General features: G+C 33.3%; 1 protein-coding gene across 1 annotated transcript in view; it reads left to right on the top strand.

The window, feature by feature from the left end:
* LOC124366683 (ras-specific guanine nucleotide-releasing factor 1-like) overlaps positions 1–24,509 on the top strand; it is a 191,202-nt gene that overhangs the window by 17,596 nt on the left and 149,097 nt on the right. Inside the window, exon 2 of the mRNA XM_046823283.1 lies at positions 23,750–23,933. Coding sequence (XP_046679239.1) covers positions 23,775–23,933 — 159 coding nt within the window. The 5' untranslated portion in view covers positions 23,750–23,774. The remainder of the gene's footprint in view (positions 1–23,749; positions 23,934–24,509) is intronic.

Raw genomic sequence — 24,509 nt, 5'->3', positions numbered from 1 at the left:
ATTTTTGAAAGCAAGGTTAGATGCTTCGTAGAGCACGATGTTTTTAAAAGGGATACTTAAAAATAAATAAATAAAGTTACAATTTAAACACTTTGGAATTTAAATTTAATACCAATAGTAATATTATATATATATATATATATATATATATATATATATATATATATATAGACTAAAAAGTAATAAACCCACGTTTATTAGCCATTAGTTATTAGTTGTACCCTAATTTAGATTGATAACGAACTGTATTGAGGGCCTAAACTGGGCCATTTTCATTTGAGCTGTTAAGCTTACAATTTTACGCTCTTATTTTTAATCGTCTCCTTTTGAAGATGTAATCAATATTCATTCAAAGGTCTATTAAGATTGTTATTCGTTATTAGAATAAACCTCAAACAATTGTGTAAGGTATCGTCTAAATATTTAAAAAATATACATAAAAAAACTAAAAAATTGTGTGGAAGTGTATCTTCTATATTAAAAATATGGAAGATATTATGATGCCATATTTGAAAATTAGGGCACCTCTAATAATTCTAAAACCGAAAATAACAGCGCAAAAATATATTCTTTTAATTGTTGTTATTCTTATGCGGTAAATCTTTTCATCTTTTTACGAATATCGGCTCTTAAAAGCAGATTCTCTACCTGCGGCCATTTTGACCGCAGTCTCGTTAGAAAAATGTAAAATCTCATGCGATTTTAAGATCTTATTTTTAAATCTCAGAATTATGTGTCTCATTATAAATACACAATCAATTGCCAATGGCGTAGTGTAGTGGGTACGGCAGCTATCGCAAGATAACCAGATCAAGCAACGCCGAGCGTGGCTGCTGCTTGGACAGGTGACCGCTGAGCGATCCTGTCCTTGCAAGCGGCCCGCCTGCCCGGCCATTAGTGGTGGTTCGGAAGTCACCTTTAAGCCGTTGGTCCCCAGGTTAAGTGTTAGAGAGGGCTTCTTAGCCCTAACTTCGCCTGGTAAAATAAGACATTCTTTATTTTACTTTTTTTTACTTGTTATTCATTTACTGTATTTTTATTTGTTATTCAGAAAAATACATCAAAAACATTTTCCTAGTTCATTGTTCACATATGAAAAAGGTACAATAAACAAGAAAGACTTAAAAGCATTTGGGTTATAATTACTATATTTAATTATATTTCCCATAATTATACGATTTTTTCGATATTAACACAAAGGAAAAAACCTGTTGGCATACAAAATTACATTGGTTCCAACTTTTTTTTGCAATATCATTAAAATCGTTAATATATTTATTGCACGTAACAAAAAATCAATCATAAAAACTAGCGATAACTGATTAACATTCTCTTAACTGTTCCAAAGTATTCATAACTACATTTACATAACAGTTTTGTATTAATGCTATATTTCTATATTAATGTATATTTCTGTTTTTGTTCTGCAGCGTTTTATGCCAGAATTGTTTTGGCCCTTGTTTGTACACAGTATAATACAGTTAATTAAAAGTGTTTAGAATAATATTTATTAACTTGGCATTATTATGACAATCACTGTCACAAAATTCAATAACACGCTAAATGAGTTAAGTTTGTTCTGGCAGCAAAGCGGTATGTCATTGTACTTTAATAAATCTATCGGGTTGACGGTCTGCTACGTATGACAAGCTTGTTCGTGTGGTCTGGGCGTTTTTCTTCATCGTTGTAATATTAGTTTTAGTTTTAGCGGTGGCTGTTACCGACGGCTAAATGGATATTTTGAAAGTTGTGTATGGCGCGGTTTACACACATAACAAGTTTTGTGTTTGCGCTACTAATTGGAAATGGCAAAGTTTTCAATCGCGCTGATTTATTTTAACTACCTGTATACAGTGCCGTATATAGAAAATTATTTCTGGGGGGGGGGGTTGACACATTGGGTGACTTAGGAGGTATAAAATACCCTACAAACACAGGGGCTCGGGAATCTTCCATAGAAAAATTGTTCAGCTCTAAGATACAATAGTAGACTAGGGTAGACTTAAGCTCCCTAAGCCCCACGTTATAAACGCCCATGTCTGTATATTTAGCGTGAAGGAATACATCGATTTATAAAAACATACTAATTTATATTGTGTTATAGAAGGTTTTAACATTGGAATTATTAGCTTAGAAGACGAAAGTAAATGTTTATTTTATAATAATAATTTTTACCCAGAATACATTTTTATTGACAAAACCATCCGTCAGACACATTAATTAGTTTTAAACCAGCATCTCAGCTAACCACATACAGACTTTTAAAGCAGCAAATATCAGCCTGTTTATCTATTTTTCTGACGGCGATAAACTGTTATTTATATGTCTGACCATAGGTGTTAAGAGTATCAAGCTAGGAAAAATATAATCTGAGAAAATGATCGATCGTTATTTTTAACCCTTTCGTGACTCTCCAATTTTGACCTCCACTATAAAAAAGCGTGGCTGATGGTCAATGTCTTTCTTATGAAAAACCCTTTATCGATTCCAACAAAAACCAATTTGTGTGTTTATACTGAGTGGTCCAAAATAACCTGACAGTTTTAGAAATGACACGTCTTTACAGGAAATAATACTTAAAATTTGCTAAAGCAGTTAAAGTATGTACATAGTTATGCCATTTTCATTTATGGAATATAACATCACATAAATGTTTCCCACCAACATCCACACATGCCTGCAATCTTTTCTGAAACTTTGCCATTAATCGGCATACCAAGGACCATTGATATTGCAGCAACCTCATTATACTGCATAGAGTGTTTGTGTAACTGCTAATTTTAAGTGTTGAAAATTTTAATCAGGATGTAAAATTTGTTGTAAGCTTGACTTTGAAACTCATGATGCGGCAGATTGCTTCCCGGTTTACCGAATTGTGCTTTGAAGAACAGATACACGCATATTTTCAAACATTGACTGAGTACGTACTGATATAGGCCTAGGAAATTTTTCATCCTCCTTTTAATAGGATATTGAACAGCTTCGTGACGAGGAACATGGAGTTTTTTTATGAAATAACTGTTGCAAAGCAGTCACAGTCTCATTATTTTTAAAGCAAGTACGATGTTGAACTATCCACTGCTCCATGATTACTGATATGGCATTAGATGTTTTTAATTGTTGTAATAACCAAGACTCTACTCATAATAACAACGGAGAAACAGTTGTTTAATAAGTGCCAGGTTTCATTAGCCCACCCATTACAATCCAAAATGGTACCTGTGTATTATAACAGGCAAAATTAAGCAACAAAAAGAATAAGAAAATATCGCGTTGAATGGAATCCCGACAATCTATCACGTAAAAGTAGGTAAATAGACAATGTTTTCATACCATATTTTCAATTCTTATTATCATGACGACTGTTATTATAACATACTTATTTCATATCGATACTAAAATTGAATGAAATGAAACGCATTCGAATTTGGAATATTCTATTCTTAAAAGTGGTTTCCATAATATTTTGGTAGCGATTTAAAATGTATTTGCAACAATGGAAACGCAAGAAATACCCGCACGGGATCGTTTATGCTGCGGATTCCCTGTCATCAATATTAAATAATTCCTTCATTGTTACCACATGCAGAACCTGGAATTCCCTTCCAGATAGCATCAAAGAACTGGAAAGCCGGGCACGGTTCAATTCAGCTTTGAAAAAAATATTTTTGGATGTGGTGATTGCGGCTCCCAAGACCGTTGGCGTGAACGAGGACGGCATAAATGACTGAGTGAATTGGTTTGAAAATATATTTTCTTTGTAATGTTATATATGTTTTATGCAGAGTACTATTATTTTTAGTGTACATATTTATTTCAATTAAAGCATTTATAAATAGATTTAACTTGATTATATGTAAGAATGGCCCTAATTTCGGCTTTGTACCCATATACTAATAAAGAACTTATGACTACGATTTACAAATCAGTTTTGTAAGAAACATTTATTTAACAAATAAAAATAGTTGATTGCTATTGTAAAAATGAAATATTCACCTGACAATTCAGAGCGGACCAAATGTTTTGTCGTTGAAATTGACAAAAGCTCAGAAATTAAATTATTTTGAACGGGAAACTAATTTTAAAATGTTGTAACTTCCAAAACTACCATTCGTATACTGCACTTGGCAGTCTCAACACTTCCTAGTTAATTTGCCTATAATTATTTTTATATATTAACATGCAATAAATATTGAGTTAAAGCCGTTAACATGAGTATATCGGGTGGGTGAAATGTCACTACTTCTTATAAAACTGTTATATTACTGATTTCTTGTTAGTATTAGTGGCATAATACAGAGTATACATTAAAATTGTATACTGCCTACCTCTTCACTTAGTTCATTGTTGCCATTTATAGATAGCTGGCGCATTGTAAACAAGCATGGCTGAGAAATTGTCTGTCTTTGAGTGAGCTCAGATTGCTTCGCAGTATGAAGTGTGGAAATCGATTATTTTAGTGCAAAGTTGGTGGCATGTAGAGAAGAGAGTACATACGTTCACAGGCAATTAAGAACTGCCAAGAAAAGCTGATGACCACGGGCTCTGTGAAAGGCATAAGAAGAAGTGGCCGCCCATGTACATAGAGATCGGAGGAAAATGTGGTAAAAGTTCAGGAAATGTCTATACGCAGCCCTAAAAATAAACACGTCAGACAGCTCGCGAAAGTGGACTAACAGGGTAAACTGTACTTATAGTGTTGCATAAGGAGTCAAATTTTCTGTACATGGAAACCTCATTATGTACAAGAGTTGAAATTTGTGAAGACCATGATTCAAGAATGGAATATGGTTAATTAAAAATGGGTTGGCACGAAGATTGTCCACAACTGTTTGAAAATATCTTATGGAGTGATGAGGCCGTGTTACACATTGATAGTTTTGTCAATCGTCACAAATCTGCCACTACTGTGCGCCACGTGATACCGATCCCCAAATCACAGTTGAAAAGCTGCAAACTCGCCCCAAAGTGACCGTGTGGTGTGGAATGATTACAAAACACCTCATTGGTCCATATATTCTGCGTGGCACCATTGGATGCTGATCACTACCTTCAGATGCTTTGAGACTATGTTTCGCCTTCGATATCACAATAAGAAAACATTGATGACCTCCTTTTTTGCAAGGTGGTGCACCACCCCACTTTGCATAATTATTCAAAAGTAGTTGGACCATGCATTTCCTGGGAATTTCCTGGGACGGCATGGACTACACAAATTGCCTGCAAAAAGTCTATATCTTAACCTATTTTGGAAAAATATACTGTTCGACGTAAAATGGAACTGTGTTACATTGTGTGAAATTTGTCGTGATTTATTTTCTGGAGAAGTTTTGTACTACCTTTAATGAGTCGGCTGTATTGAAGTGACCTTGAGATTCGATCCCGAAAGACCATTGTTAAACCTTTAATTATATTACTCCCACATTGTGTAAGTAACATAATCAAAGGTTAAACCTCAAAAACATTTTTACGCCGCTATTTCTGGTCGTAGAATCATAGTAGATGTCTCCGTTCAAAGTTATAATCTATACGATCCAATTGTGAAGTGTATACCTTTTGAGTATTTACACAATGAAATAAAAACATAATTTTTTAAATTAAAAGCAAAAAATATCGAAAAATTTAAAGCAGCATTTGGATGATTTAATTTTTTTATGAGACATCTCCCATTATGTTCATTTGAGGTTTAACATTATTCTTATAGAGCTAAAGTCAAGATGGCTGACAGAACTGCTGACTTAATGAGGTCGCTACTGCATCGCCAGTATTTTAAAGGTCTGCGTTTGCTAGTCTATGTTGTAAAATTCTGCGAAGTCTGTTGTCGGTTCTTAATCTTCTTAGAAATCTTTGAAGATTCTGAAAGGAAGCAGGCAGTCTCACTAACAAATAAAGGGGTTTTGATCTCAGGAGTATCTCAAGGCTCCATCCTTGGCCCTTTTTATGTTCTATATACATAAATGACCTTTCTTCCTATATGAATGTTTGACATTGTTTGCTATGCAGATGACACAACTGCCCTATATTCGTGTTGTGATGTTATCACCTAAATAAAATACTGAAAAATAAACAAAAATTAGTTAATAATGTGACACAAACAACAAATATGTACTTTAAATTTAAATTTGAGACATTTTTTATGTTAATGATTTTATTTCGAGTCGGATTGATAATATAATTATACTTTAGCAAAACAATTAGCCAAATAAAGGATATGGATGGACTCTAAATATATATTCAAACGGTTTTAATATGGAACAAACACGATTCTTTAAATGCTGGATCATATAATGAATTATCTCGTGAAATATTAGTAAAACATGCTGGTATGAACTTTAAAAATAAATATTATCAGATTGTTTTATTAATGGTACTCGTTGCCCTACTGAAAAAGTGAAATTTCCTTCTGAAAGAGTTAATAAAATATGTAAGATTAGTAAGCGATGAAATCCTGTCTGTATTTGATTGTCCAGTGTCCAATGTTTTGTTTTTACTGGTAATATTGCTTGAAAATAAGGTTTTTATTCCAAATTCACAATGTAGAAACGTCAATAAATATATATAGTTATGACGAAAAATTTAATATCGTGCCAATGCAAATATAAAAAAAAGTATGATTCTGAACTAAATATTAGTTAGTTGTATATTAAATAAGAAAATAAATCACATTATCATTTTATAAGAGGTTTAAGTAAACTAGTAACTTTGCAATTATAAAAAATCTACTTAAAACAATGGTCTGTAGAAGACGTTTGAGTGATTTTAATAAATACAGTGCGGTAGTAGAACAATTAGAGATCTATGAACAACATAAGATTTGTAAACCAATCATGACATATCCAGATCAGACAACAACTACTGTGAGAAATTTCCTCATCCTTATGTAATGTATTATAAATATATTTTAGTAAATATATACTTATAATATATAATAATGGTGCTAAAATTAATTAACTATAAAAATTCAATAGCATATTACATGTGGTTTTACATTATATTAAGGTTCAAGTTAACTCATATGTAAAACCCTATATGTTATAGAGCTGAAAATGAAAACAGATTTGTCTAAAGTCTCTGCACATTATTTGAAAAGCTCAGTAAGTTGTTGAAATATAAATCACAATAAGTTAAATCTAAAAACCATATACTTATGATTGATTTGTTTTTTGTTTGTTTTTGTTGTTTGTTGTTTTTTCTGTTTAAGGAGATTCCAATTCCCTTCGAGCCTCATTCTGCCCGACCTCATGGGCCACTGGCCTGTGCGAGGATCTTATCAAACAGAATAAGGGGGAGAGTCGAAACAGTACAAAGTCGATGGTACTGATAAAAAGTATAACGGTTACAGATAGGATTTGAACCGTCGCGATCTCTGACTCAGACTCAAGTCCAACGTCTTAGACCGACCGGCCATCGGCAACAATATGGAAACATTGATTCAGTTACAAGCAGTGATGAAAGATATACAAATAATTATGTAAATTGTAAGAGTTTGTTGGTGATAAACCTAGAAAATGTATTGAATTCTCATTTTTAGATATATTGAGATTTATGGCTTCATGTATAGAAAAACTGCACTATTAGAAAGAACAGACTTTATATTTACAGTGAACATTAAATGTCATTATAACGATCTGTTCTTGTTTACTGCCTCCAGTAAGAAGGTGATGGCAAGAAAGAGGTCACTACATCCCTATCTACTATTTTTGATCAAGCTATTTATAGCTGAATACGTACGTACGTATTATAAGTATAAATTTTAAGGAGCGATCACGTGATCTAAGCGTTCATTTAGGTACTATCTCGAGGGATGATGTCCTATTTCGTCAGAAGTGGTCTACACTCATGGCCAGAAACATTTTAGGTCAGTACTTTCCCAACATTGGACGATCTGGCATGTGATCTGAGGTCGGAAAATTTGAACGAACTGGGACTTTATATGAAGCCGGGAAATTGCCGATCGGAAATACACCTGGCCGATCGGTTGGAGCTTCGTTGGCGCCTTCGGCGTGCAACCCTGCAGTTTTGGCGAAAAAAGAAAGACATCCCTCGAGATAGTACCTAAATTCAAGCTCAGGTCACGTAAGTCCTCGTAAAGGTTATATTTAACTTTGGTACTACTAATAACATATTTATGATAACCTAATCTAAACCTACTTATGTAGCATAATAACGACTTGTAGACAGGAACAGTGTGGCCTCCTTGTCGCCGACATTTAATGTTCACTGTAAGTAAAATAAAGTCTGCTTTTTCTAATAGTAATGAGTTTTTGTATGTGCCCGGTAAGAAAAACTCTTCCAAAAATAGTGGCCTCCGGATAATACCAAGTTACCCAAATTTTTGTTACCTAATTCAGATCAAAGAATGACAATTTTAAACTATCGCATGATGACTCCAAAATATCTATATTTATTTTATGAATACATCACGTATGTTCTGTAAATAAACATACTTATTATGAAAAGATTCTACCTCCAGTTTTTCATTGTTTGTGTATAATGTTTAAACATTATTTTGCACCGGAAATATTTGATGATTTCATAGTACACAGAAGAGAAATGGAGAACTTCGTACTAAAATTATTTTTTTTCTGGATTATTTAATTCGAGTTCTTTATGTATAGAGAGGTTAAAATGTTTTGAATACTTTAAGTCTCTTTTTGTTTTATGAAAGTCACATTTTCCCGCAATAAAATTTTTCAATAAAATGGTAGCGAGAGGGTGGACCCACTGGAGCGCGAGGTTACTACTCTGCGCGCTGATTTCACTTGAATCTACGTCACTACTGACGTCAGAGTATCCATTAACAAAGGTCCCTCTTGGTTTCATGATGGTATATGGGCGTGAATAGGTTCACTGAGTTCAGTAAATACAGCGTTCTTATTGGCTTGAGGTAATTACTATTAGTCAAATCCTAAACGTTCATGTTAGGGCGAGGGAAAATGGTTTTATTTTGAATGCATAGCCCTCGCAAAATGTGTGAAACCTTTTTTATCACTTCATAATGAATCTAAAATTATAATGAATTTTAGTCTGTGTTACATTGTGTGAAATTTGTTGTGATTTATTATCTGGAGAAGTTTCGTATTACCCTTAATGAGCCGGCTGGATTGAAGTGACCTTGAGATTCGACTCTGAGAGGCTACTGTTAAACCTTTACTTATATTGCTCCCACATTGTGTAAGTAACATAATTAAGGGTTAAACCTCAAAAACACTTCTACGCCGCTATTTCTGGTCGTAGAATCATAGTTGATGTCTCCGTTTAAAGTTATATAATTATAATTTATACGACTCAATCGCTTTTGAATTGTTCTTGCGAAGTGTATACCTTTTGAGTATTTACGATGAAATAAGAAAGATTGATTTTTTTAATTGAAAGCAAAAAATATATAAAACTTTAAAATTACATTTGAATGAGTTTTAATTATTTTATGAGACATCTCACATTATTTTCCAATCAAACCTAATATCATTTGGGTTTAACATTATTGTTCTAGGGCTAAAATCAAGATGGCTGAGAGCACAGTTAACTTTTAATGAGTTCACTACTGCTTCGCCAATATCTTAAAGATCTGCGTTTGGAATTTAAAATCTAAAATTGGAATTTTAGTGAATTTTGTCCCAAATAAAACTACTAAGGACAACTATACTTTTAAAATTAAATATAAGTTAAGGAGATACAAGTTTTAATAATTTTTTTCTTATGAAAATTGGTTAAAAAACAATAAAACATGCCACTCTTTCTAGTAATATTTTATTAAAAAATGTTCTTTTAGTAAAAAGAGTTATTTTGAAATTTCCATGTTTTAATCTTTATAACGCTTGTTTTTGTAGACTTCAAACTTGGAAATTATCATTCATAATGAAATAAAATTTGTTACAGAATTATAACATATTTAGGAATTTTTCAACAGGTAATATGATAGTAGTTAAGTACTTATCAAATGTTGCAATTAGAAAATATTTTGCAGGGAATTTTTAAACGGTAGAGGAAATGAACAAGCCCAACCATGTAAAATATCAGAGCTGCCACCTGTTGATTCTCAAATATACCCCAGTATGCCAACTTTGGAATGATGAATAAACTTGGGTATTCTCTTCTTTACTTTCGCATTATTACAATTTAAATTTGTTTTTTCCTCAACAATCAACATTTTTTGTATATTTATGAGATATTACTTTTCACTAAACTATTAATTACTTTCGCTCTAATTTTAAACTTTCACCAATTAGATTTTGTGCTGTGTGATAGGTTTGGAAATAGATGCCGAGACAACTTCATTTAACAATGTGAACTAACTAATAACGAAAGGGCTATAAACTTTGTACACAAAATTTTATTTTGTTTGGACTTGCTCTCACAATATGTCTAATTATCCCTTTGAATATGTTTACAATATTATACCGAATTCAGCTCAACATTAATTTGCTGATTAAAAAAAAAGAAAACTTAAGTTCACTTTTATATGTAATTTTATAAACACAGTTCTACGAACATGTAAATCAGTATACAGGATGTTCACGAACTCAACGGAAATATTTTTGAAATTTTTCTCTTCCTGTCAAGACAAGCGAAAAATGTAATATAAAGATGTTCCAAAAATTCTAAGTTTATCATTGGTCTGTACTTATGCATTATTTAGTTTTTATCTAAGAAAATATTAAAGATTAAAATCTCACATTAACCACGTTAAAGATGGCGGGCTTGTGACATTTTAAAATTATAATACATACTAGCTACGAAATAAAAAATAATAAAACTTACTATAATCAGTGAAGGAATCTTGTATTCTGTAGTTCAGTTTTAATAATTAGTGTTGTGTTTTTTTATTAGGCGCACGTTTTAGAGTTAGTGAAGTTGACACACATCATGGTGGTTTGTGATTCCTGACAATGCTCTGGTACTATTTGTATATTTTAACCTAGTTTGTAATTATGTGTTAGGTTAGTTATTTACCCGCCAAAGAGATCAGATTGAAAATCTCGAAACGTAGTGTTACTGATTTTTTTTTACCACTGAACAATGGCAAATGTCCGGAAAATCCTGTTTTCTTCACAATCCTGCCATCGTCAAAAACAAACTTCAAACAAAGGAATGCTAGATTCAATTATAAACATTTTGACCCTTAGATCACAAAAATCTGTAAGTGAAAGCATTTACATACATGTAACATTTATACAATGTCAGTTTTGATGTGCATTTTAACATTTAAAAGCTTACATCTACATTAGGTCTAAGTTGTTTTTGTGTTTTATTAGTCAACATTTTTGTAAAGAGATTTAACTTATTTACTTGTTTTAAAAATGTCATAATATTATATTTGCTTATGATATTATGCTTTAAAATTGGTTGAAAATTTCTATCTTGAATTGGAACTGCAGGAAAAATAATTGTGTCACATTTGATCTTTTTGATCTTTACCGGTTTTCAAAATAAAAAATAAAACAAAAACATGTGTACAGACAGATGATATACTAAGCATCGATAACCCACGTTATTTGTTTGTCTTTATATGAAAACAAAGGAAACAGTAGGCATAGCAGTCGGTTTCTCCTCTGTCAACTACTGCCAATGAGGAATTCGTACAAAACGTCTTGGCTTTAGCTCGGTCCAAACCGAAGATACTTTTGTTGGTTTTATTCATGAAGAAAATAAATTGAGTGAGTTTTTTTTATCCATATTGATAGTATTTCTTCTTCCATTCGCCTCACAATGGAAGTGGAAGCCAAAAACAAGCTACCTTTTGTGGACGTGTGTGTATTAAGTAATAAGGATGTCCTTTTCGAAAGAACACACACACAGTAAAATATTTAAATTATCTGTCAAACTATCAAAAACTTTTCAAAGAAGGCGTGGCCTACTAGTTATTTGATATAGCAAACAGATTATGCTCGGATGAAGATGAACTCAAAGAGGAATGAAAGAAAGTTGAATTGGATCTTAGACTCAATGGATACCCTCAATCAGGAATAAACAAGTGTAAACTAACTAGAAGATCATTCCTTAGTCAGTCAATCAGAATGGTGATAAATTTGGATAAATGTGATAAATCAATCCAGTATGTACCGGGATTATTGGAGAAAATGAGAAGAACAGGTATAAAATACAACATTAGAACTGCGTTTAAAACACAAAAATCCTGGTAAAAACAAAACAAAAAATGACACACAGGAGTCAAAAAACTGTGTTTACAGTATAAAATATGGTTGCAATAGGGAATACATAGGCGAGAGAACAAGGCCATTAAATATAAGAATAAATTAACACAAATAAAACACGGAAAAAGGGGTAGCAGAAAAGTAAAAATTGCACACCATTTTTGGTCCGAAGAACATTGTATGAACTATGATGAAACTGACATATTACATCGGGAACCTCATTTTTTTTAAATAAACTAATTTAGGTTTTATGCATTAAATTGCCAAACCAACCGATTAGTCAACCATAGTTTGAAATTATACAGCTTTAGTTGCCAAATTCTGAAATATAATCTAACAATAAAACTTAAAGTACCAAAAAGATTAGAGATTTGTAATACACCAACGCGGAGTCATAGTATGGTTTTGAGAAGTTCATCTAAGATGAACCAATAATAAAAAAGGTCCACTTCCGTCCCTAATGTTTGCCACCACCTTGTTTCTGTCTTGACGGCCGACATGTACTATTTATTTATTTTATTAGCGGCAATGCCTTTTAAACATATGAACAGTATGAATACAAATTGTATAATAATAATTCTAATTATTAACCTTTCTATTTATACGTATAACAGCAGTGTAGTAAATAATGAAAAGGTAGGACTGTTTATATTTAATGGAGCATTAATAACTATAACAATTCAACAATGATAATTACGAGTACATAAAATAATAACAGAAACAGTTATAATATCAGTATAACATTAATTACATATATTATAGTAAGTAAATAAGAAGGCAAAACAATAACAGGAAATAAATGTAATAATAACAAATACAAATATAATAAACAATGACGTGCATCTGATGAGGGTACAGAGAGGGAAGAAGTCAGGGCTGGGATGAAAAGTAATTCGTCAACCCAAAGATGGTAAGTTGATTTGTTTGATAATCTTCCTGAATAATATAGGCTGTCATAATGAAAGTGAATTAATCCCGAAATGGCATTTCCAAGACTAATTATACTAGGAAGTGGACTGCTTATCATATAATTAGTGGGATAAGCTTTTCTTATAAATATTTCAGTAGATCTTGATAACCCAGGTATACGAAAATAAATGAGCTGCAGAAGTTCAGAATTCCCCGAACCAATTTTAAGAGTAAGAGGGCATTTGCTACAGCTCTCCGATGTTCTAGTGGTTGAAGATTGAAGTCCAGTTCCACTTGATCAAGAGGCACTTCCAGCTTTCGTAGCCAAGCAGGGACTCCAATAGTTGAATGAATCGACGTTGGATTCCCTGAAGTCTAATCATATCTTAATAAGTTCTGCAAACAACACTACCATACTCCAATACTTTAAGTACGAAGGATTTATACAGCAGGACGATAAATTGTCCAGACTACCCACTCTTTGCTAGTCTGGCAATGAGACCAAGAACTCTACTATAGGTAAACCGCTTACAAAAAGACACTGGGCGACTTTAGTTCACGCAGGGTGGGGTAAATACCCCTCCGCCGCTGTGACGCCGCCCCCTTCCGGTATCCCCACCACTGCTCGGCACTCGCCCGCTTACTCTATCCCCTGACCTGGCCACTGCCACTTAGCGGCTAGCCTCATCACACCAAAACGCAAGCTCCCTGGATACGTCTATGGCTACATTAATCTGTTCAATTAATATTTTATGCTTGTATATGCCTACACACAAAAATACAATATACTTATAGAATAGATAACTAGTTTCAGTGTAAACAACACGGTACGAGTGAGACGACCATAAAATAGACGAGAAGAATAGGTTTAGTTAATTGCTAAACTTGTTCAACTTTTCTTTTTTTTTAACTCTATGTTAATTTAATAGTAGATCAAGTAAGCATTGTCTGAGTCTTGAGCCTTATGTTTTTGGTATATTTATGTATGAATTGGCTGCTTGCCGTTAATAAATAAATAAATAAGATGCTTGTCCCGCTCTCCACCACTAAAGGGGGACCCCTCCTATGCGCGGCTGCTCAGATATTGGCTTCTGTACAGGTTCCTTTGCGAGCTGTTTATCTATAGCTGTATCATAATATAGCTGTACATCTATAGGTGTTAATCATTGAAATCACTTGTAGTTGATAAGACACAGTAAAAGTGATATGGATACCAAGGTCTCTTATGTCACTACCACTTTCCAGAAAGACTCCATTGGTTTTTTAGTTGTTCAAAAATGTGTGGTTACTTTTACTGAACGTTATTACTGTACACTTATTACAATTTAGAGCGATATGGTAGTCTTCACACCAATGTGCAATGCAATGAAGAAACCGTTGAAGTAACCTACAGTCTGATGATGATTTGATTGGGTAGAACAGTTTAATGTTATCGGCATAGAAAAAGAAGTTTTTTTACTATTGGATTTTGTTCAATTCTGTTTGGTTGTCCGTTGAGAGCTGTCCTATTGTGACCTGTATTCTGTATTTTAGTTTTAATAATTTGTGATTATTTTTTATTACGTGAATGTTTTAGAGTTACTTTCCATAGAAGGTTTAAGATTGTCCACAGTAGTTTGTAGGCAAATAAAGTGATATCACTACAGAGGCCGAATGCCAATTCTCAGTTTCATAAAAGTAGTGACTGATAATAGTGTGTATTGTTTGATTGCCGGCCAGCAAAACTGTGTAGGATGGTCGAGTATATTCCTACCATTATATGATGCATGAAGTGTAATTTTGTAGAAGGAATAAAGATATTTTCATTCATTCATTCATAATAAACACACAACATGGCTGTTATGGTTCCTGAAGTAGCCTATGCGTGTCACAACGTTCTGGTATGTCTTTTATAAAGGAACTATATTAATGTTTAGCTCATATTATTGCTGATTGTACACCCTGTATAATTGTGATTTCTGTGGTTACTTAATTGAAGTATTAGTACCCTAATGCGTAATGTTTCCAATACCTAACTAGTTACGTAAGTAATTACTAATCCTAAAAAAACAATGCAACAAGGTATTAATAACGGCACTCACCATACTACAAACATAATTAATACATTCATATTTACGCAATCAAAGCTTTTCATTACCAACTTAATTAACAGGCATTCAGTTTTCTTTTATATAATACTTTCAAAGGAAATAAAAGAACACTTGAAGTAGGAACGAGCCCAACCATGTATAAGATCACGGCTACAAGTGTGCCACCTGTTGATTCTCAAATATCCCTGACTGTCAACATTGAAACATTAGATTGATTGTACCATATAATATTGTTTGAGTTTATAGCTACAACTGTTTTTGACTTAAAGAGGTGATGTTTAAAGCAGACTTCTCTGAGTGAACCTATTATGTGTTACATTTTCTGACATTGTAATGGAATAATATACATTTAATATAAGTTAAAAACTTAATAATACATAATATTTTTTACGATGAATGACACAAAAAATCGTAAAAATTTATAGGTAATAAAGTTTATAAAATTTATCATTAGTGCTCATATCTGTGTCACGGCAATATCTAATTTTGTCGTCTTTATGTGAAAAATGTGATGGTGTATTATATTGGCTCTCTAATTGAGAGATCACGGGTTCAAATCCCGGGGAGGTCCAATCACGATAGGAATAATAGCCGAAGTGGCCTACAACAAGCTAACATAACCAAGAGCTGAGGCTTAAAAGAGAATAAAAAGTGTATTGTAGCATATCATTGTAGCATTCCTGTTGATTCCAATTGTTGTTAGTGTACCATACTGACAGCTGATAGGTTCTTTCTGTTGGTGCTCGTGGGAAGCGTGGTGAGAAAACAACATATTTGATGGAATTCCTGAAACTCAATATAAGAATTTTTAAAATTCAAAACACAATCTTGAATTATATACATAAATCTTGGATTGTTTAGTTATATTTAGAGCATTTCATATATTAATAAAATTAATTATTAACTACTACTTCAAAATTCCCATTTTCGAGGAATGGGGGCTTCCTCGACTGCCCTCATCTAGTGTCGGATATAGACTTCTCTATACCGAGAGGTACCCGCTCTAAGACACTTTTCTGCAGAAGATTTAGGCCCACATATTATGCATCAAACCATGGAATAAGCAGACTTCTAAAACTGGGTGGTGAGGCAGCGCACATCGACTTTTTTCACGATTCAAAATACACCCTGAAAAACAAATTATTAAATGTAAACACCTAACACATGCTTAATACAGATCCACTTACAGTAACGATTGTATTAATTATTGATAGTATATTGTTGAGTTTCTAAATTTTATTAATGTTATAGCATTGGTCAACTATTTATTTATCGTTGCTGTTACTGTATTGTTATTATTCCTTGTTATTTATTGTTGTTTTTGTTATTCATATTTATAGTATATCACTCTGTTATTGCCTATGTTGTTCAAGTTAGAGCTTACATAAGACTGTGTATATTGATTATGATTTGTCATCTTGATTGCTAAGTACTTGATTTGTTGAATTACTTTTGTAAAAATGGTGGAACCGTTGAAATAAATAAATAAATAAATAAAATAATTAAAGTTAACTGAACTATTGGAGAATTTGGTACTAGAAGCAAACCAATGTTATTTAAACTTAGGGCGCTGCGGTTAACGAGTTGGTATATTGTTTCAGGCTTGTTCCTATGGTCATATGTGGTATTCTTCACTGTTGATATATTAATCTTTGGTGGTAGCTGATAGTTTATATTTTATAGGTTTTAATGACAGATTTACACTCGTAAACGGTCAACAATACGAATAAGATAGGAGTACGCCATACCATATAATGTAATTAAATTATATAGCTCATTGCATTTTTATATATCGTGTGGACAGACACTTATTCTCTTTGTTAACGCTCAGCCACATCCCGTGGATTAACATGCACCACCATCGAAAATCGTTCAGAAAATGAATTTTTACATTCCCGGCCAGGAAAAAGAGAAATTGCGCCACCCTACTAGGTGGGAGGGTTTCAACTATGCTCAGCAACAGCCCATGAAGTAACATGCGCTATCATTGAAAATCATGCAGGAAAGAAATATTTACATCTTCCGGCAGCGAAAAGAGAAATTGTACCACCCTACTAGGTGGGAGGGTTTCAACGATGCTCAGGAACAGCCCATGAAGTAACATGCGCTATCATTGAAAATCATGCAGGAAAGAAATATTTACATCTTCCGGCAGCGAAAAGAGAAATTGGACCACCCTACTAGGTGGGAGGGTTTCAACGATGCTCAGCAACAGCCTATGAAGTAACATGCGCTATCATTGAAAATCATGCAGGAAAGAAATATTTACATCTTCCGGCAGCGAAAAGAGAAATTGTACCACCCTACTAGGTGGGAGGGTTTCAACGATGCTCAGCAACAGCCTATGAAGTAACATGCGCTATCATTGAAAATCATGCAGGAAAGAAATATTTACATCTTCCGGCAGCGAAAAGAGAAATTGTACCACCCTACTAGGTGGGAGGGTTTCAACGATGCTCAGGAACAGCCCATGAAGTAACATGCGCTATCATTGAAAATCATGCAGGAAAGAAATATTTACATCTTCCGGCAGCGAAAAGAGAAATTGTACCACCCTACTAGGTGGGAGGGTTTCAACGATGCTCAGCAACAGCCTATGAAGTAACATGCGCTATCATTGAAAATCATGCAGGAAAGAAATATTTACATCTTCCGGCAGCGAAAAGAGAAATTGTACCACCCTACTAGGTGGGAGGGTTTCAACGATGCTCAGCAACAGCCTATGAAGTAACATGCGCTATCATTGAAAATCATGCAGGAAAGAAATATTTACATCTTCCGGCAGCGAAAAGAGAAATTGTACCACCCTACTAGGTGGGAGGGTTTCAACGATGCTCAGGAACAGCCCATGAAGTAACATGCGCTATCATTTAAAATCATGCAGGAAAGAAATATTTACATCTTCCGGCAGCGAAAAGAGAAATTGTACCACCCTACTAGGTGGGAGGGTTTCAACGATGCTCAGCAACAGCCTATGAAGTAACATGCGCTATCATTGAAAATCATGCAGGAAAGAAATATTTACATCTTCCGGCAGCGAAAAGAGAAATTGTACCACCCTACTAGGTAGTAGGTTTCAACGATGCTCAACCAAGTCACATGAGTGGACTTGATGCAAAATCATAGAACTTATTCACATATTGCTATGTCACCTGTTGTGAAGTCATAAATTGTGCTCAATTTCCTTACAAATGTATTATTCTGAGAATTTATTGTTGTCATCTTGGTTATCTATGAGACTAATTTAAAAGTGCTCGCACAATTGAAATAAGTGTGAAAAATGTATATATTATATAAATGAAGATTCGTGCAAAATGTAATGTCTATATATATATTTATGAAATGTCAACAACCCTATCTCTATTTTGTTCAAATGTTTATAGAAGGAGCAATTTTTGGGTAGTAGTGCAATAGGGAAAGGAAGATTCATTTTATGATTTTATAAATGTTTTCTTCCCAAAAATGCGGGATTTTGGGGACAATTCAAAACTTTCAAACATAAACTCCTCTCAAGTGACCTCATTTTCAAGAGCATAAACAAACTTAAGGAATGGTGAAAACTAAAGATATCTTTCTCATCCTAAATAATAACCAGTGTTACCAGAACAACATACCAAGCCATATCAAATGTTCAAACTGAAGCCGTCCTACTATTTGGCAGTGAGACAAGCGTAGGGTGAGCTCCTCTCTCATCTTTTCCAAGTGGTCCAAAATGGTATTTGGTTCTAGGCCTCAACAATCCTGTTTCTTGAATCTTCAAAGTTTTTTACTGATTTTGTGAATGTAAGTTAAAACATTTCATTAAAATGTTGACGACCCTTCCCAAATTTTGGATGTGAAAGAGATAGCGAACTCTGGTTTTCACCATCCATTAAGTTAGTTATTTTATCTTTAAAATGAGGGGTTACTTGAGAGGTGTCTACATTTGAAATTTTTGAGATGCTCTTAAAATCCTGCAATTTGGGGGACACAAAGAAATTTCAAAATCATCAAATGAAACTTCCTTTCTACATTGCACCACTGCCGAAATACTTATATAAACTTTAAAACTAAATAGAGGGGGGTAATCCTGACTTTTTATTCACCTTGTATATACGCAACAAATCCAAAATCATTGTTTTAACATTTTACCTTGTTTTTATACACCTAGTGTTTGTTTGTATTGTTAATTAAGAACTTCACAACCATTAATTAAGAAGTACAGTATGAGTTGCACTGGTCGATTGAATCAAAACAAAGTTTTATTTTGGCAAACGTTTGTAAAATTACCTTTACGGACTGATTACCTTTGTTATAAATTTATACTTTAATTGTTATTAAAAGTGTTATATTAAAATTCACCAGAAACTTTCCATTAAAAAATAAATGAGAATTTGTGTCAATATAGTTTAATCGATAAATTTTCTTCACACTGAATTGTTTATTTCTAATATTTTTCACCTAAAATAAAATTGTATTTGTTTCGGGTGAAAACTATTCTTTATTATTTCAAGGTAGGGTTACGCATCTGCAATGATTTCCGATGCCATGGGCACGCATAAGGCCGGTGTAAAAATATTCGCTAACGCTCAGCCACATTCCATCGACTAACATGCACCATTATCAAACTTAGTGTTGCCTATATAAGAATCAAGCTTCATCGAAATTTCAAGTCTAAAGGTCACTTCATTTTCGATATGTGCTGACAGACAAACAGGTAGACAGACGGCTAACAAACAAGCACATAAACAGACAGTTGTCAGACAAGCTCACAGACAAACAGAAATGACATTTTTTCCAGCCCCTCGAGTGATAGGCTTTGGTATCTTTAAGCTACTTAACAGAATTTTTTTAATAATTGTGAAAGTACATTAAAATCTAACCTTTTACTTGTGTTCGCTACACTAACCTTAGAGTAAAAGTTTCGACCATAACGTCAAAGGATTTAAAAATTCCTAGATTCCTGACTCCAGTTACCAAAACCTACTTCCACTATTTATGACTGAAGTTTCGAGCTCTACTTCTCTATTCTCAATGTTCAAGACTTGAACTGTTCAAGTTGACCCCTTCGGGCTAGAGCATGGTTAACAGAACACATTCAACATCCATATTTTAATTGGCCTTATTCGGATTGGCAAGAAACGACGACAATGTTAAGGTCGTTTTCATTATTTTAGTAGGCTGAACTTTTTCACTTGTAAACTTCATTTAGTTTTCTCTTTGAATTATTATTTTACTTAAAAGAAAGTTATTCGACGACGACGTAATGTCAATCTTAATACAGGCAACCCTTGATAGAAAAGGGTTTAATTTCTTATGCAAATTTGTTTACTTTATTTAAGTATATATTCGCGTTTTAAAAGTTGTATAAGGAAAATAAAGGATCTTCGTGTTAACATAATTCATAGTTGTGATTGTTCACGAACATTGGGTGGAAAGTTCTAAAATATAATAAAAATGATCGTGGAAATGCACTCAAATTAATACTTTAAGTTGTAAAAACAATATGTAAAAATGTGTTGTCATATAAAGTATGTAATAACAATGGTTTCGCTTATTTTACTTCTAGTTTCTTGTGTTTATTTTAATTGAGTTATTTATCAAGAACTATTGAGGCTTGTACATTTGATGGTTTATCCTACTCTTTTAGCAGAGGAAAGTTGCAAACACTGGGGTCTTGAGATCTTTCTGATAGCGAGTAAAGTATTTTGGTTTTCAACAAAATTAGTTAAGAACAACAAGTTAAGAAAAACAATAGTAGGAAAAGAGAAAAACTACGAGGTTCTAAAGCAAGAATAAACCAGAGTAACTGGTACATAAAGTACAAAAAATAAAGGTTAAAAAAGAGTAAAACATTAAAATAATTACATAAAGACAAAAGCAGAGTGGACAGCCTATGGAGCCAGTGGCTCAAATTTTTTACTGAACAGCTAGAATTTTGAAATAAATAAGAACAGTAGAATATAATAAATAACATAGAACAAGAAGAAATTTGATGAATTTGTGAAACGAAAACAAATTACTTACGAAAATAAGTAGTGGATAAAATTCAAATGCGTTATATTAAAAGAACTAATATACATAAGAATTATTTCTGATTGTGTACTGAGAAACATTGAATATTAAGATGATAGTAATTAATTCATTACACAAGTAAGCTATTGCAACTACTGTCATAGTTATTTAATTACCTACTTATTTAGTTAAGTAACTGCTATGAATTTTCAAGTACACGCCTCAAACTCAAGATGCCGTAAATCCTGATACAGTACTTTGTTTAAAGGTTATTTTTGACGATGGAAGGATTGTGAAGGAAACAGGATTTTTCCGGACATTTGCCATCGTTCAGTGAAACAAGAAAACAGTAACACTACGTTTCGAGATCTGCAATCTGATCTCTTCTTCAGGTAAAGAACTAACCTAATACATAATTACAAACTAAGTTAAAATAAACAAATCTTACTAAAGCGTTGTGGCACGCCTAAGTCAGGAATCACAACCTGCATGTTGTTGTCAACTTCACTAACACTAAAGACATGCACTTAATACAAAACTATACAAAACACTAATCATTAAAAGTAAACTACGGAATACAGGTCACAATACGTTGACAATCTGACTTAGGCGTGCCACAACGCTTTAGTAAGATTTGTTTATTTTAACTTAGTTTGTAATTATGTATTAGGTTAGTTCTTTACCTGAAGAAGAGATCAGATTGCAGATCTCGAAACGTAGTGTTACTGTTTTCTTGTTTCACTGAACGATGGCAAATGTCCGGAAAAATCCTGATACAGTAATAATAAATTTCAGATAAACCAGGATGAATGTAACTCCTGCATAAAGAGTTTTTGAAGACATGGTTAGTGAATTAATTAACAAACGGTACGGGTTTAAAAGAATACTTTCAAGGGAAATAAAAGAAGTGTTGAAGTAGTTAGTCTTCTTCTCGTGTTGAATATCACAGTGTACCAACTCTTGAAACCCAAATACTTCTCAGAATGACAACCTCCCAACGATGAATATAATGAGGTGTATTCTTAATATTCTGAAGTATTCGAATTGCTCTTTAATAATGGAACAATAACAAAAATCAGCAACGGTATATAAGTATTCTATACATTGTGCAGTACCATACAATTATTTTAATTTTTCGATAACAAAAATATATTTTAAAAATATTTATTCTCTATTTTGTAGAGATGGTAAACCCATAGCTGCTCATATATCAAAAAAATATTAGAAGTTAATTCTTTTATTTTTATTTTGTATAACCTAATAATGTTTTAATCTTCAAAGGAAACGCATTTGCTTAAGCACTAAATAAAATAGTTGAGAATTAAACTAAGAGTAATTTATGAATAAAAGCAAATTGACTCACTTATTGTTAATGAAATAAATATTAAGAGTTAAACAGAAAATCAAGTATTATTTCATCATATGAGTGATAGGCAGTTAAAGGAGAATTTAGGAGCATCTTATAACGAGGCTAAATGAAAATTAGTTGAAGTTATCTTTTAGATAACTGTAAACTTTGGTATAACAGGTTTAACATTTTTAAAGTATGTACTTAAAATGTGACTGAAGTGGCATTTAATTTTATTTTTATAAAAAATAAAAATTGCTTAAGAACACGCAATTCTATTAAAAAATATTAAATTCCTTTAAAAATAGCGCTACTACCTTTAAGCTGTATCTCATGCTGTACAAAGTTTACATTTTATTTTCATCCGTGTACCAAAATTCCAAAGTTTGCAAATCCCGAATTGTATACCAAAACGTCGTGTATATATATATTCCAACAGAATCTCAATTGAGCGACTTTAATTAATCAGTTTCTGAGAGGGTTTCCAAGAAACTTTAAAACGTTTAAAGGTTGTCCCCAACATTAAATTAGGACACGAAAACCTCTCTGAGAATTATAGACTAATATCCATTCTTCCCACAATTGGAAATATTTTTAAAATATTGAATCGTGGGAAGTTCTTGAATTGCTTGGGACATACTGTTTTATTTCAGAAGCTCTACTCGGATTTCTAAAAGATAAATCAACGTCAGATGCGGAAATGACATTTATTCGTTATGGTTTCTAATCTCGATTCAGGTGAATGTTCTTCCGGTATATCTTTTGAAGTAGATTAACACCATCAACCACAGCTTACGGTGTTCGAAGCATTGCTCCAGACTGGTTTCGCTTTTTTAGTGACCAAACTCAATATGTCCAAATAATGCACTAATTTTGTTCAGCCCGGTCACCCCTCTTAGTACAACTAAAATGCCTTAAAACTCCAATTTGTGTTTCACTACAATTCCTATTTTTTCAATACTAAACCAAAAATAGTGTACCATACATATCTAACATATAGGATTCCCATTTGAGGTTGACACCCTTCTGAATAGCATAAATGTATGGATTCGAATATTGTGAAATGTATAGGTCTTAATATGGGTTTTTCAGACATCTGCATGATTTCCTTGATACCAAAGATGTGTTATAGGCAGAAAAAGATTTTGATTAATATTTTTCAGAGCTGATGACACTGTCCGAACATTTCTACCACTTCGTCGCATGTTGCCTCCATAAACTGTACTGTAATAGAAATGTAAACTCTGTTGCAGGCACGACAGTAACTAGCCTGTCATCATGTTGAGCCCAAAGATGCAGCGCACTGTGCGGGTCAACGACAGCCAGCTGGTGATGCTGTCTGAACGCGCACATTTCGATCACTCTGTCGCCGGTTACCTCCACAAGAAGACGGCCGACAGCACGAAGTGGCAGTTGCGTTGGTTCATTTTGTATCAGGTTAGTCACGAATGTTATACACAACTAGATGTATGTTGTGAGGGGTGTCATTCGTTGGTATATAATCAACCGAAACACCAATTGAAATGAGGTATGGTGTTCCTCAGGGCTCCATCCTTAGTCCAATTATTTTCCTGGTTTATATCAATAATCAAATCAATGTAACTTAACTTGCCAATTATTCTTACAGCCTTTTTTGGAGTCTGAAGACTCGCTCACATTTGTTTATGGCACAGCCTCTCCAAAGTCTCAGTCCATAAGCAAAGTGTGGGTAAATTAGCCCATGATATAGGGTTATCACTACTGCACAGGAGAATCGTGCAGTATGCTGATTACATGACTCTCTCTGTTCCAATTTTAAGTCAAAGGAAGTTTTGGAACAACAGGATTTTGTTAAGCTGAACATAACTTCCAAAGTGTTAATCACACAACAAACGCCACAAAATCCAACATATTGAACTCCTCTTTGCAAAATGGAGTTTATGGGTCTGGGCCTGCCATAATGTTGGTAGACTCCATTCTAAAAGAAATACAATCCACTAAATCCCTTGAAATGCACCTTGATCAAAGGTTGAC

The sequence above is a fragment of the Homalodisca vitripennis genome, chromosome 7 (assembly GCF_021130785.1).
Source record: "Homalodisca vitripennis isolate AUS2020 chromosome 7, UT_GWSS_2.1, whole genome shotgun sequence".
Taxonomy (NCBI): Eukaryota; Metazoa; Arthropoda; class Insecta; order Hemiptera; family Cicadellidae; genus Homalodisca; species Homalodisca vitripennis.
Note: the sequence above shows the minus strand (reverse complement) of the source record. Positions and strands in the feature narration are given on the sequence as shown.